A 14699-nucleotide genomic window follows, 5' to 3' on the forward strand; every position below is an offset into this window, starting at 1 on the left:
TTTGTGTTGACATTTTCACAAATCTAGAACAAACTCTTACAGTCTCAGACCAGAACATTTCCCCCAGATATTGTAATAAAATTGTAAGGGAGATAACTCAACGAGGAGTCGAACTGGTGTTTATTTACAGGACATCACAACCACGTACAAACAAGGACTGGCTTTACCACAGCTTCGGCCTGAATCCCCTCGACTTAGGGCCGAACTCTGTTGTCTCTAATATCAGCATTCAAGTCTAGTCTCCGGCAGTGCATGGACTTCGCACCTTCTGCACTAACTTGAATGGCAGTGTGCAAAGCAGGGTTATAACAATACAGAAATTTTTTAGCCAATCTAATGCAATAAATGTCTTAAAGATAAGTGCTAGTTGTCGCCTCCTTTCCTAGAAGTACACAGCTTTGGTTTTTTTTTTTTTTTGTTTTTTTTTTGGTATTATCTTCATTATTTAAAACATGGCTAGGAGGTCATGTTTCACTTGCTTAGGATTTTTAAAAAATCTTTATCATCGGATACACTCATGTAAACAAAACAAATGCAGATACACACATATACTTTAAATCATCTACAGGTTAATAGTGTAGAATGGAAAACTCTCAATTAGTGTTGTAATCTCTTTTTTTTTTAAGATGGAAATCATTGTCATGCTCAAACAAAACTAATCTATATATATGTTCACGCAAAGAACACTACACAGCTATACACACCACAACTTATATCCATACCTAGACATTCTGACAAATCATGCTTTCAACAACTCCTCCTGTCCGGCCGCTATCTTCAGCTTGTCAACACAGGTCACTGGACACCACTGCCAACTAGTGCCAACACACACACGCACTCACTCCCCCCCCCCCACAACCTCCCCCCCCCCCCCCCCCCCAAAAAAAATGTTCAGCCTGACACCCTAATGTTGCATCTCTCTCTTCTCCTATTTATGAATGTCTGTGAACAAACGTTGTTCAGTTCATAGTCACATGAACAGTCTCATGGTCTTAGTACGGTAAAACTTTAACAAGCACCCTAGACATCTAACTCGGACATTGTCATTCCAGATTTTATAGTTCCACAGTACTGAGGTCATTTTAAATATAGAAATAAGGCCCATTAGGGAGAATCTCTAGGACTTGAGAACCACTGAAGTTGACAAAGTGACCTTTCAAAAGAAATTCCAGAATAAAATAAAGTGTAAAACAAAAATTTGCTTGGCAGCGCTAAATATGACCCACAGGGCAGAATGATTATTATTATTGTTTTAAAAAATAGAATGGAGTTTTTATGTTGTTGTTTTTTTAAATCCGATTGTGTCCTATGTCTAGACAAAATGTATGGAAGTTTAATGTAATCAGATCTATCATTTGAACATTACTAGGTTTATAACATTTGCATATTTTCTTACTGTTTTAGTTCTCGGACATCAATTTCTGAAATTCTTTTTTCTTTATCTCAGACACCAGAAACATTCTTGAAAAAAAGAAGTTAAACTATACATCATGATTTTAAACAAGAAACATTTTAAAACGTTTTAAATAAACAAATTCCTCTTTACCCAAACTGGTAGTGGGTTATAATTTTTCATTCTATTTATTTCTTGTAAAACTTCACTATTGTATGTCAAGTTTTTCTATTAAAAGTCCAGCTCATTTCAACTATGCGCAAAGTGTTCATGTACAATAGAAAAAAAACAAGTTAAATTCCCCTTTCAGACCTAGCGATCTATAGGGCAGATGATGTAAAGGCCATCAGTTTCTTGGGCGCTACGGTTGACGAGCAGGGTGACATGTTGCCAGCACAACGACCAACCGCTTTTACTTTCCTCAACTAAAGTCAAGTACCCATTAGAGCTGGGTGGACTAAGAGGCGCCTTAAAATCCCGATATTCAAAATCCCAGTCTTCACCGAGATTCGAACCCAGTACCCCAGGTTTGGAAGCCAAGCGCTTAACCACTCAGCCACCGCGCCCCCTTCTAATGTATGTAATTTAGTGTTTTTTTTCGGTATAAGTTTTTCATAGATAATTTTAAACAGTTTTGTTTACTTGACAACTTTCTTTCTGGAGATAGTAATAGAAAGGCTGCAGGTTCTACCCCCCCCCCACACACTTCTCCCAAGCCAGCAAGGAAATCTGTGGGTGTGCTGTAACCTCCAGCAGAGGTATCCAGGATAAACATTGCCAAGTGTTTCTGCGTTGAGAGCTTCAGAGATGCATTTTCATGGCGTCTACAAAGTTTATTAAGCACTAAAAAACACTTAAGCGGTAGTACGGGCTAATACGCCTGTCAAATTTAAGCATAATAAAAAAAAGAGAAGGTTACAAAAACAGTTTTGTGTGTAAACACAAACTCAAAATCGGCCCCCGAAGTGGTCCACCCAGGCAGGTAAAAAGGCTGGTTTCAATATTTTCAGAAAGAATATCATAATAAAATTCTATCAATGGCAAATGACACAGAAGAATGGAGAAAGATGGTTGACAGATCTTGTGTGGTGCCCCAACGGTCGAGCAGACCAAGGGGTAGGTGAAGTTGGATGTGAACCTGGCCTCACTGATGTCATTAAATGATTATATAGTCAAATAGTCATCTCCATTACTAAATAGCCTCCTGTGTTTGTTAATAGTTAATAGTTGTAAAACTTGTGTTTTTTATGAAAAAACTGCTTGCATAGTTGATTTAAAAAATTAATTTTTTCGTTTTCAGAAAAGAAAAAAAGTAGCCTTTGCATCAGAACTTTGAAAGGTCTAAGATATCATGATGTAGGATTTTCAATATCTATAATATCTTTTCTAGTTTACGAGATCTAAATGGGACGGACGTATGGACGGACAGACAGACCACACAAAACTAATAGCGTCTGTTCCCCTTTCGTGGAGCGCTAAAAAGGTATCAGCATTTTATTACATTAGGCAGAGAATAAAAGTTTTGTTTTCAGCCACGTACCTTTTCCTGGATGATAGTTCAGAGGTCAGCCTCTTCTTTCTCTCATAGGCGTTGATGGCTGTAAGACCTACAAGGGGCACCACTATGATCATCAGAACCACAGGAAACACCATCGTCAGCACAGTGTCCATGTAGTTTAGTATCAACACAGTCTGAGATAATAAAATCATCATATATGAGAACAGGGGTATAGAAATTATGTTGATATGATCTATAGAAATCTTTAATTTTAAGATTTGTAAATAGGAATGTGTTGTATGCATTTTGTATTTTTATAAGCATGTATTATTTTATACTCTTTATAGGGATTCTACCATCTGGCATGCGAGTGACATGCCCGAGCCAGCGTAGTCTTCTCTGTTGAAGGAGAGCATAGATGCTGTGCATGTTGGCTTGTGTCAGAACTTCCTGGTTGGTGACACGATCCCTCCAGGAGATGCACAGTATGCGTCGCAGACAGCGTAGGTGGAAGCTATTGAATCTGTGTTGACGCATGTAAGTTGCCCAGCTCTCAGTGCCTTAAAGAAGTGTGCTCAGAACGCAGGCATTGTAGACCAGGAAGAATCCCTAAAGACAATCCTATACACTGAGCTTGCAGAGGGAGTCAGACCCAAGGGCCGCCCAAGACTAACGTACAGAGATGTCTGCAGGCGAGAGATGAGAGCACGGGCATCGACCAAAGTATGTGGGAGGAGATAGCCCAAGACCGGACAGCATGGAGACAGACTGTACGTGCTGGTACGAACTTCGCCGAATGCAAAAGAAACGAAGCTGCGTCAGCCAAGAGAAAGAAAAAGAAAGCTGCCCTGTCAGTTAGCCCTAGGACAGATGAATATACATGCACGAACTGTGGCAAACTCTGCCGCTCCAGAATTGGCATGATCAGTCACTCCAGATTCTGTCCCATCTCAAGACGTAACCAAACCCAGTGACTCATCTGTCTTCTGAGACAGACGGAGCCATAACTGCCATATATATATATACATTGCTTTTTTTTTTTTTTCAAAAAAAAAAAAAAAAAAAAAAAAAATAGGTGCCGGTACTCAGTGATTAGATGCCGATACTCAGTGATTAGGTGCCGGTACTCAGTGATGAATTGCCTAACTTTTAACTACTATTAATATATTAATAATAAACGTTAACACACAAGAACAGTAATAATTATTTCCCCACATTAAAAAAGGTGCCGGTACGCCGTACCTGTGCGTACCGTCACATAAAAAGCCCACTATATAGAAAAGTGTGTGTTTCTATGGTGATGGCGAGAAGAAGTTGACAATTGGTTGGTGGCTATGATGTGTGAATGATGCAAGATAAACGGCATTGTGGTAAGCTGTCTTGAGTACACCAGACGACGCCAGAGTGAAAAGTCGTGTTTTTGTAGTGAGTTAGATTTTGTTCAAAATACCATTTTATATTATTACTCAAGTCTACTAACTTGAGCTGAATTGGTCTATAGTGTAATAAAAGTTAGATATAGTAATGTTCACAATGAGATTATTCAAGCTATTTCAAATGTTTACAAATTTAAATAGAATAACGCCTACAGCGTGTCTGACAGCAGTTCTGGGGCTACAAGTCAAACACCGTCAACAACACTGTTGAAAAAAATAAACTTGAAAAAAATATATTTAAAAGTTGAAACGATAAATGTAAACTATGCTAGTTGTGTGGTTGTGTATGTGTGTGTGTGTTAGTGATGATATGAATATATAAGAAGGAAATAGCTATCAGTTTGTATCATTTAAAAACAAATCCATTTATCTCAATCAACCTCATCCCGCATTGACAGTCTCGTTAATACTACGTTGTAAAACAAAAGAATAAAGGTTTCGAAATTCCGTTTTCAGATCATTTAATTAATTGAGAAATTTAATTGACAAAACACAATGTTTTTTTCCCCTTAAGAATGATAAACATCTTTAATTGACACTAAACACTGGTATCCTCAGTTTTGTAACAGTTATCAATGAGCCATCATCTAACGAAAGTTACAATTAAAGAGTTGTATTTGTTTTGAGCTGTTTATCTGTCTTTCTGCATGTCCGTAACGCTAAAATATCTCAAAACTAAAAAAGTATTATTGACAATTTCATTTCACCACTTAGTAAACGTGTAAGATTGAGGCAGAAATAGATTTCACTCAAACATCAGGCAAATGACAGAGAAGAATGGAGAAAGAGGGTTGACAGATCTTGTTTGGTGCCCCAACGGTACAACAGACCAAGGGATAGCTGAAAGTGAAGGTGATCTAAATCTTATTGTTTTGTAAAGGGTCAATCTCTTATTCAAAACCTCAAGAAGGTACTAGTCCATCACAGAAAAAGTGTGTGCCCTAACAAAGGTAAAGATACATTTCTCAAATTTTTTTTTTTGGGGGGGGGGATATTTTGCAATTTGTACCAACGTTTAGCGGGCCGGATAAAACTACGTCGCGGGCCGGATATGGCCCGTAGGCCGTATTTTGGGCATCACTGCACTAAACAAAATATTGTAATTTAAAAAAAAAAATGTACATTCACACATGACTCACTGATAGTTTACATGTGAAAAAGTTTATATCAGATTGTTTCTATTTAATAATTTGATTGCCAGGGAAACAGAAGAGTGTTTGTGTCTGTTTTTTTGACAAAAAAATCTAAAACCGTTTGCATAAATGTGTTGAAAATATGGTAAAAATTCGTCGCCCTTACTAAATATACTCCTGTGTTTGTTACTATTAATAGTGAATAGTTGTAAGAATGGTGTATTTTTACGAAAAAACTGCTTGCATAAGTGATTTTAAAAATTATATTTTTTTGCTTTTAGAAAAAAAAAGTAGCCTTGCATCAGAACTTTAAGTGATCTAAAATATTATGATGTCGGATTTTCACAATCTTTTCTAGTTTACGAGATCTAAACGGGACGGACGGACGGACGGACAGTCAGACCACACAAAACTAATAACGTCTTTTCCCCTTTCGGGGGCCGTTAAAAATAAACAAAAGAATGTTTTCTCCTATATTCTCAATTGCAAAAAAAAACAACAACTCTAGATCTATATACATATTGAGATGTGAATAAGTTGTGTGGTTTGCAATTCCGTGGCTATGTGTTAAAGTTTATTTCTATGAAGTAATGTTAAGAGCTATTTGTCGTCCCTATTTATTTATTTATTGTCAATGGAACCATCAAAAGACTGGGGAGGGAAAGAGCAAAAAAACAAAACAAAAAAAATGGGAGTGTCATCAAACGCCGACCAGCAAAATATTAAGCAAAACACAACCTCGAAGACATCAAAGCAGGGCCGCTCGTACATAGCAAAAAGTACGGTCTAACGTTTTGGAAATGATAATACGTACATTGTATAGTATAATGTTTTTGATATTCTTGTTGAATTTCAAACAAAATTAATTGTAAAAAAAAATTTAATAATAAAATAAAACGTATTCGACATCTGTGTCTTGCTGCTGTCAGTTTTTTTTTTAAAGTTGTCTGCATTGAAAAAAAAATTCTTTGACCGCCATCAAACCGGCTTATTTGGTGCCGACCCACCGGGCATTTGTCCGTATAGCCAGTCTGCTCCCAACGTTCTTTATACTCATTAAAATGGATAAAAACAAACTTAAAATATTTCAGAGGACACCCCTAAGCAAATGAGCTGCCCTCTTTACCACGTATCTGAACCGGCCCTGCATCTCAACAAACTCTTTAGATCTACTTGTCACTCAAACCTTCAGTCGGGTCACACAAAATGTCTTTCAACGCTGTATAGATTGCCTGGTTTCTGAATTATTAAATCAAGGAAATTTAATTTCTGTCGAGGCCGCTGGAGGAAATCAATAGCTCGAGATCTACAGTGAGCTACACATTGACCTCAAGCAATATTTACAGCGGCAGAGTTGAACGTAAAGCTGAACTGTCAGGATGATCCTAGTTATCAAACTTGGATATCTCGATTGGGGTACATGTATTAGGTACAAATGTCACAAAGGTAAAACAAATAACACAACAAGCCAAGTATATAAAAAAAAATCTTTAAAACAGCTCTAAACTCATCTAAAGCAGAAGAACTCCTTCCTTAAAATTACATCTACCAGTAATGTACAAGCTATTTCCATTATTCGATATCAAACAAAATTAATTTTCAAAAATTATTTGGCTAATTAAGGATTTTGATTATTGATTCATGTTTTGTTAAGTACAATAAATAAATGTTTAAAGTATCAACTTGATCGGAGAATGCATGTGGGAGAAATAGCGTTAACAGTTATTTAAGGGGACTAAACCCAACAAATGTAGCCATATCTGTGAATACTGAAGTATTAGTTTCCCTTGTTGCTATTAAACAAAATAATGAGTTACCTGTAATTAAAAAAAAAGTAGTAAAGTTCCCCTTTCAGACCTTGTAAAGGTCATCTGTTTCTGTGGCCTACGGTTAACAAGGGTGTCATGTGGCCAGCACAACGACCAACCGCCTTTACTTTTCCCTAACTAATGTCAGGTACCCATTAGATCTGGGTGGACTCAGAGGCGCCCGAATTCACCAGGATTCGAACCCCGGTCCCCGGTTCGGAAGCCAAGCTCTTTACCGCTCAGCCACAGCGCCTCTAGTAATTAATTGTCTAAAAAAATTTAGATCAATTCTTACGTTAAATTTTGGATAATATTTAATTATTCTTCATTCTATTTATTTCTTCATTATTACTGAGTCTTTCCAGTGAGAGTCACACAATCAGGTTGTTCTATTAATAGTCCAGATGACGGTACGCAAGATGCACGCGTGTCTATTCATTCAACTGTTTACTGAATACAAAGAAACATTTGAGGCGAGTGCGGGAATTCATAACACCCATGAAGAGTCTGCAAGCTATAGAGAAGAATTGTAATAAAAAAAAAATAACATTCCTAAAACATCTAAAAATGTCTTCGTTTATTTTTTCCTTCTTTATAGAATTAGAATCATTAATTTGATTAATGTCATAATTATTAATTCAATATTAGTCCTCTCCTTAGTTCTCATTTAACTCTTTCTGTCCGTAATTACACGTTCCGATGGAATTATTCATTTTGCTCATTTGTGTTTCACTCCCCTGTTAGGAGTACATTTCAATAACATTTTTGTTTGTTATCAGGAAATGTTACATTAGGTCTAGAATTATAAGGGAATGCATGCTCTTTTTATAAAACACAAATTTATAAAACCAAAACTTAATTTTAATTTAATGGGGTAGGGTTAGAAAAAGAATGTTGAGAGGTAAATATATTCCAAAACACCATATTGTTACTATTGTTAGCAACGCCCTTGCTCCAGCCCCCCCCCCCCCCCCCACTTTTTTTTAAAGCCATTACTTCCCTTGGGGGAGATAACTTACGAACGAACCAAGAAACTAACCAAGGGAAACTAAAAATGGGAAACAAAAAAAATCTAATCAGATATCCTGAGTAAAACAAGTTCTAGGTCGTGCACTGAGATTTTTAATTAAGAGACATGAGAACCGTATGTTTCTTTAGTGATGAGTGATTCGAGAGATTCCCATTTGTCACCTAATCCCCAGCGACCAGGTGATGTTTCACTGGTTTCAATGTAGGCCTACTAGATCTATATCATTATTATACGAATAACAACAGCAACAACAAGTACAACAAAATGAAGGATACATTTTTTTAACAATTAAACTTTATTTGTTATTGATTGAGAATTTGTCTTACAAATTTTTACATTTTTTTTGGGGGGGGGGGGGGGAGGAAGGTAATTTGACCAATGGAACTACGTTTTAGTAACCAAAGGCAGCCAGCATGGACATCAGATGGAATATATGAATCCTTTAGCTCTGCGTCTCGTCTCCATAGGCACTTAGAAAGGAAAATCTAGGATGGCCGAGAGGAAAATTTGAAGAGAATATTTAATAGAAAAGGATGTAAATCTGGGAAGGCCAGTCAGACTAAATATAAAAGACCTAATCTGGGAAGGCCAGTCAGACTAAATATAAAAGACCTAATCTGGGAAGGCCAGTCAGACTAAATATAAAAGACCTAATCTGGGAAGGCCAGTCAGACTAAATATAAAAGACCTAATCTGGGAAGGCCAGTCAGACTAAATATAAAAGACCTAATCTGGGAAGGCCAGTCAGACTAAATATAAAAGACCTAATCTGGGAAGGCCAGTCAGACTAAATATAAAAGACCTAATCTGGGAAGGCCAGTAAAAGTAAATATAAAAGACCTAATCTGGGAAGGCCAGTCAGACTAAATATAAAAGACCTAATCTGGGAAGGCCAGTCAGACTAAATATTAAAGACCTAATCTGGGAAGGTCAGTCAGACTAAATATAAAAGAACTAATCTGGGAAGGCCAGTCAAACTAAATATAAAAGGCCTAATCTGGGAAGGCCAGCCAGACTAAATATAAAAGACCTAAACTGGGAAGGCCAGTCAGACTAAATATAAAAGACCTAATTTGTGAAGGCCAGCCAGACTAAATATAAAAGACCTAACTTGTGGAATAAGCTGCCTGTTTTTTTTAAACACAATTTGGATGCAGCGTTCTTTGTTAAAATGGAACGATTCTAAGGCCCATTTGAAGTATTAGATAACACACAGATAGTGAAATGTTTGTAAAATGTTTGTTTGTAAAATGTTTTACATGTTTTGGATGTTCCTTCAGAGTTGAAGATAATTACTTCCTAGTCCAAACCTCCCGCAGGACGACGGGGGATGGCAGCGGGCAGGGTTTGAACCCTCGACCATCGATAAATCTGAACGACAGTCCAGCGCGCAAACCGCACGACCAGGCAGCCATGAAAGTAAGAAAGGGTTCTTAATTATAAGACAGACAGAGACAGAGAGAATGAGAGAGAGAGAGAGAGAGAGAGAGAGAGAGAGAATAGTGAGGAAAAGATGCAGAGAGCTTACAAAATAAAATGTACCTTCATAAGGTGTGGTTTAGGGTCACATCTTCCATTCTTCACTTCGATGATCCAGAAAGGGAAATGGCAGACAATCAAACCCACTAGAGTCACTATCAGAATGACAATCTTGGCAACTCTGGGAGTACACAGTCTTCCAACTCTAGGAGATAAAACAACAAAATGGTTACTTCGAAAAGATACAAGGAAACCTAATTGATATCGAGATATTCAATATGTTAAGAGCTATAGCCTACGTTGGACTTATGTGTTACATTTTGTTCTACAGTTTGTCCAGAGGTCAAGATTTAACAAGCAGGTCAAATGAAAAAAAAAAGTGCTTTTCTTCTATATTACTAAAGCAGCTTCAAGTTAAGACCTTAAAAGTAATTTTTTTTAATTGCTTTTATATGGGGCATCTTTTATGCTTATAGTATGGTCAGTATTGGTCAGTGCGAATCCCATCTCTTATGAGGACCGGTGGGGGGTATCTGGGAGAAGGTTTCCGTCCTGCATTTAGGCGCTCAGCAAACACAACTCTGCTCGAGTCGGGATTCAAACTCGATCCCTCTTGTTAGGCGGCCAAGCCGTAGTCAAGCATGCTAGGCCTCTCAGCCACACATTGACTAGCCTGTATGAAGGAGAATGGTCTATGAAATGGCTTCTAGAAAAATCTTTTTGAATACCTTTTTCATGAGTAATTTTTGTATCTTAAACAATGTCAAGGCCGGTAGATGAGTTCTGAAGAGTGCTCTGTCATGATTGTATCCCCTGTAAATGAGTTATCTCATCACCACTTCACAGCGGACACATCGGATAGAGGTCCGCCATTGATGGACGGTTCCAATAAAGGGAGAGAACTATCAAATCAAATTTCTAAGCTCTTTAGCGTGTGGCACAAAATAATATTTTTCTTTAGTTGGCAAATGTGATCTCTCAATATGCGTCTTTGACATTGAGAGAGAGAAAGAGAGAAAGGGAATGACAGAGAGACATTGAGAAAGAGGGTGTCATGTGACCAGCGCAACGACCAACCGCCTTTACTTTCCCCAACTAATGTCATGTACCCATTAGAGATGGGTGGACTCAGGTGCGCCCAAAATTAAAAATCCCAGTCTTCACCAGGATTCGAACCCGGGATCCCGGTCCGGAAGCCAAACGTTATACCGCTCTCCCATCTCTCTCTCTCTCTCTCTCTCTCTCTCTCTCTCTCTCTCTCTCTATCTATCTATCTATCTATCTATCTATCTATCTATCTATCCTATCTATCCTATCTATCTATCTATCTATCGATATATATATATATATATATATATATATATATATATTGTTACGTCTCTCCTACTATCCAGGCTCTCTTCTCACTGCACCACACGACACAACAAACTTAAAGAACCTCACAACTCAGGGCTCCAAAGTATCAGTCAGTTTAATTTCAAATACATCGTAATTGGCAACAACATTACATTAACTGTCCAAAAACCTAGCCTTGCTCCGCCTGACTTCACACACCGTCTGTTTCTAACTTCGCCTCGTACTGGTCACATTGTGAAGTGTCGTAAAGTGTCTTGACTCTAACACACTTGTTCATACATAGGGTCTCTACTGTCCTTCTAGAACCTTGGTGGAACGTGGCTTGACCACTCCAATTGATCACGTTCGCCGTGACTTACGTGCGAAATATTTACACACAGGTCGTTGCCGAACTGGTCACGGTTGACCGCTTGTCTAGCGCTGGACTGGAGGGATTTGCGTAGGCTAAAAACACACACAGCCTACGACCATCTGTGTCACCACCAGGTTTATAACACTATATATATATTTAAATATTTATATATATATCCGTTTGACCAATCTTGATGAAACTTGGCACAAATGTTTCTTGGGTGTTTACCATGTTTACATGAGATAAGATCGAAAGGATCTAGATCTAATTTTTAAAACTACACTTTGCACAGATAGTTTTTTACCTTCACATATGAAATGGCAAAATATAGTCTATTGATTTCATTTTTAATAAAATTAACCTTCAAATTTGTGTATCAAAAGCATTTTTACATAAATTTGTTTCATATATCTGCGAATTTAGACGTCCCGACGTACTTTATAATCCCATTCATTTAACAAATCGGGTAAACCCGTTTTAATTGTCCTTTATATCCTATTCATCTCGGGTTCCTTTCGTTTTTTAAAGATAATGTATCGGCTTCGGGTAAACCCATTTTCTCAAAACTATTTTTGTGGCGAAAGAGAAAACTTTGAAAGGGTCATTAGCTAAGATTTACATCTAAATCCAATCCACTAGATCAATAAACACAAACTATGACCCGCAGGCCGCGGGTAATATCCAGCTAGTATATATATATATATATATATATATATATATATATATATATATATATATATATATATATATATATATATATATATATATCTTGGTCTCTATGTATCTTTTGTTCTATGAATTTCTTTAAATCTATTTCTTTCACTCATTATGTCTCTGTTACTGTTTCGTATCTTTACGGCGCCTCTGGGTCCAGTTGGGGAAAGTAAAAGGGGTTGGTTGTTGCGCTGGCCACATGACACCCTCGTTAATCGTCGGCCACAGAAAAAAATCACCTTTACATGATCAGACCCATAGAGTACAATATTGCAAAGGGGTACCTAACTTTACTATACTTATAGTTAGACATGTACAATTAATTGAAATCAGAACTAATAACAAAATTTAGTGTCAATACTTTCTACTAAGCGTGCCTATCATAACAATTTTAGAAAACGCATCCTTAATGCCATTCACCCAGTTATGTCGCCAACACTGACATCAGTCACATCTGCAGTTGTCATGTTATGAAGAAGGCATTAAAAGCTACATCATTCTTACACAATCAATAAATCTGTTGAATCAGTGTATCAGCGGTAACATCATTCTTACACAACCACTAACTCTATTGAATCAGTCTATCAGCGGTAACATCATTCTTACACAACCACTAACTCTATTGAATCAGTCTATCAGCGGTAACATCATTCTTACACAACCACTAACTCTATTGAATCAGTCTATCAGCGGTAACATCATTCTTACACAACCACTAACTCTATTGAATCAGTCTATCAGCGGTAACATCATTCTTACACAACCACTAACTCTATTGAATCAGTCTATCAGCGGTAACATCATTCTTACACAACCACTAACTCTGTTGAATCAGTCTATCAGCGGTAACATCATTCTTACACAACCACTAACTCTATTGAATCAGTCTATCAGCGGTAAGCGTTAAAACCAATTCAATTTCATGTATTAAGGATTATATCTATTAATTAATCTGTTAATTAAGCAGTGAAGGATATCCATTTACTACAGTGTTTGCTTATCGATTGTATTTCATTGAAAATCGACATTAAACTACGAGTTTACTACAAGATTGACACTGAAAAAAAAAATAAAAGTTAATTATCAATGTTTTGTCGACATCTTATACAGTGTTTGTATTGATTTTATGAAACCAAAGTCACAATTCTATTAAAAGTAAAGATGAGAAACCTTATACCCCAGGCTGGGTGTCTCCTGGGAGCAGAGCCATCAAAACATTGAAGGTAGTCAGCTCGAGATAGGTTTTTCTAGGTATTTTACAGTTAAGCCAGCACTCTTATCTGATTGCCAAGAACGTTAGAAAGCAATATTTCAAAAAGAGAGTTAAAGCAGTGGTTTTCAAACTGTGGTACGTCGACCCCCAGGGGTACAAAGAAAGAGGAAAATTTTATAAAATTAAAATAATTTCTTCGCTTAAAGCCAGTTTAAACGATGAAAAATTCCTAGCTACGTCCCTGCTGCATCTGTTCCTTCATGGTGGTCTAGGATACTGCCGAGTAAGGTGAAGCTTTCCACCTTTTCCAGCGCAAATACTACAATAAACACTCCTTCAACATTTTTTGTGTGTGTATTTCTGAGCTATATACTGTGCTTCTATGTCGCATCGTAAGGTACAGGTGAAATTTTAATATCAGATAGATCAATTCTATTCAATGATTCGATTTTAGGGGTAACAAACCAGTTTTTGTGACTGATTTTGTGAACGGTATTTTGTATCTCCTTTGTGGTGGTAAAATCTCAATATCCTGGCCCAGATTTTTTTTTTCTTATATGTAGTTGAAGAGATTTACATATGAGAGTATGAGCTGAACTGAGAGAGAGAGAGAGAGAGAGAGAGATGTAGATTAAAAGAAACAAAGAGGTAGAAGAGATAAAGAGAGAGGACGAGTTAAATAGAACTAAAGAAGGACATCAAGAATTAAAGAAAGAAATAAAGAGAGAGGAAAAGAGAGAAAATAAAGATAACAGAAAGAGAAACTGAGGCTACAGATTGATAAAAATGTGGTAGAGAAGGGTGGGGGCTCTAAAACGAGAGGGAGAGAGATAAAAAAGAGAGAAAATGAGGCAATCAGAAAGAGAAAAGGAGAATGACCAAAAAAGAGAGATATACTTGTATTAATTTCTCAGTCAGGCCGTTGCTTCTACCAAGTCATAACACAATAACTTAATATACAATTTCCATCACCCAGACACATTACTTCCCATCCAGGCTTGTCTGACTCCATTCTTGGACTATATCAGGACATTATGACAGAGCTGGAGAGACTTTGTCCCACATTTTATGTTTCTGTAGTCAACTTCTGCCATTCGTGATTTCCATTATTCGGACCGGGTAACGCCTCTTTTGATTCTAACCTTTCCGTTTGACTCGGACTTATGTACTTAAGTCCAAAGTTCACGCCATCATGTCATTGAAGGACCAGTTTGATCATGTGACAGACTTAGACATGCTTTCTTTTTTTCTTTTCTTTTTTTTTAACCAAAAAGCTTTTATCAACTC

General features: G+C 37.2%; 1 protein-coding gene across 1 annotated transcript in view; it reads right to left on the minus strand.

The window, feature by feature from the left end:
• The window catches only part of LOC106055716 (FMRFamide receptor-like), a 53467-nt gene that overhangs the window by 16461 nt on the left and 22307 nt on the right, over window positions 1-14699 (minus strand). The window contains exons 4-5 of the mRNA XM_056011723.1: window positions 9841-9982; window positions 2934-3085 (exon numbers count right to left, since the gene is read on the minus strand). Of these exons, the coding sequence (XP_055867698.1) occupies window positions 2934-3085; window positions 9841-9982 (294 nt within the window). The remainder of the gene's footprint in view (window positions 1-2933; window positions 3086-9840; window positions 9983-14699) is intronic.

The sequence above is a fragment of the Biomphalaria glabrata genome, chromosome 15 (assembly GCF_947242115.1).
Source record: "Biomphalaria glabrata chromosome 15, xgBioGlab47.1, whole genome shotgun sequence".
In the NCBI taxonomy this organism is placed as follows: Eukaryota; Metazoa; Mollusca; class Gastropoda; family Planorbidae; genus Biomphalaria; species Biomphalaria glabrata.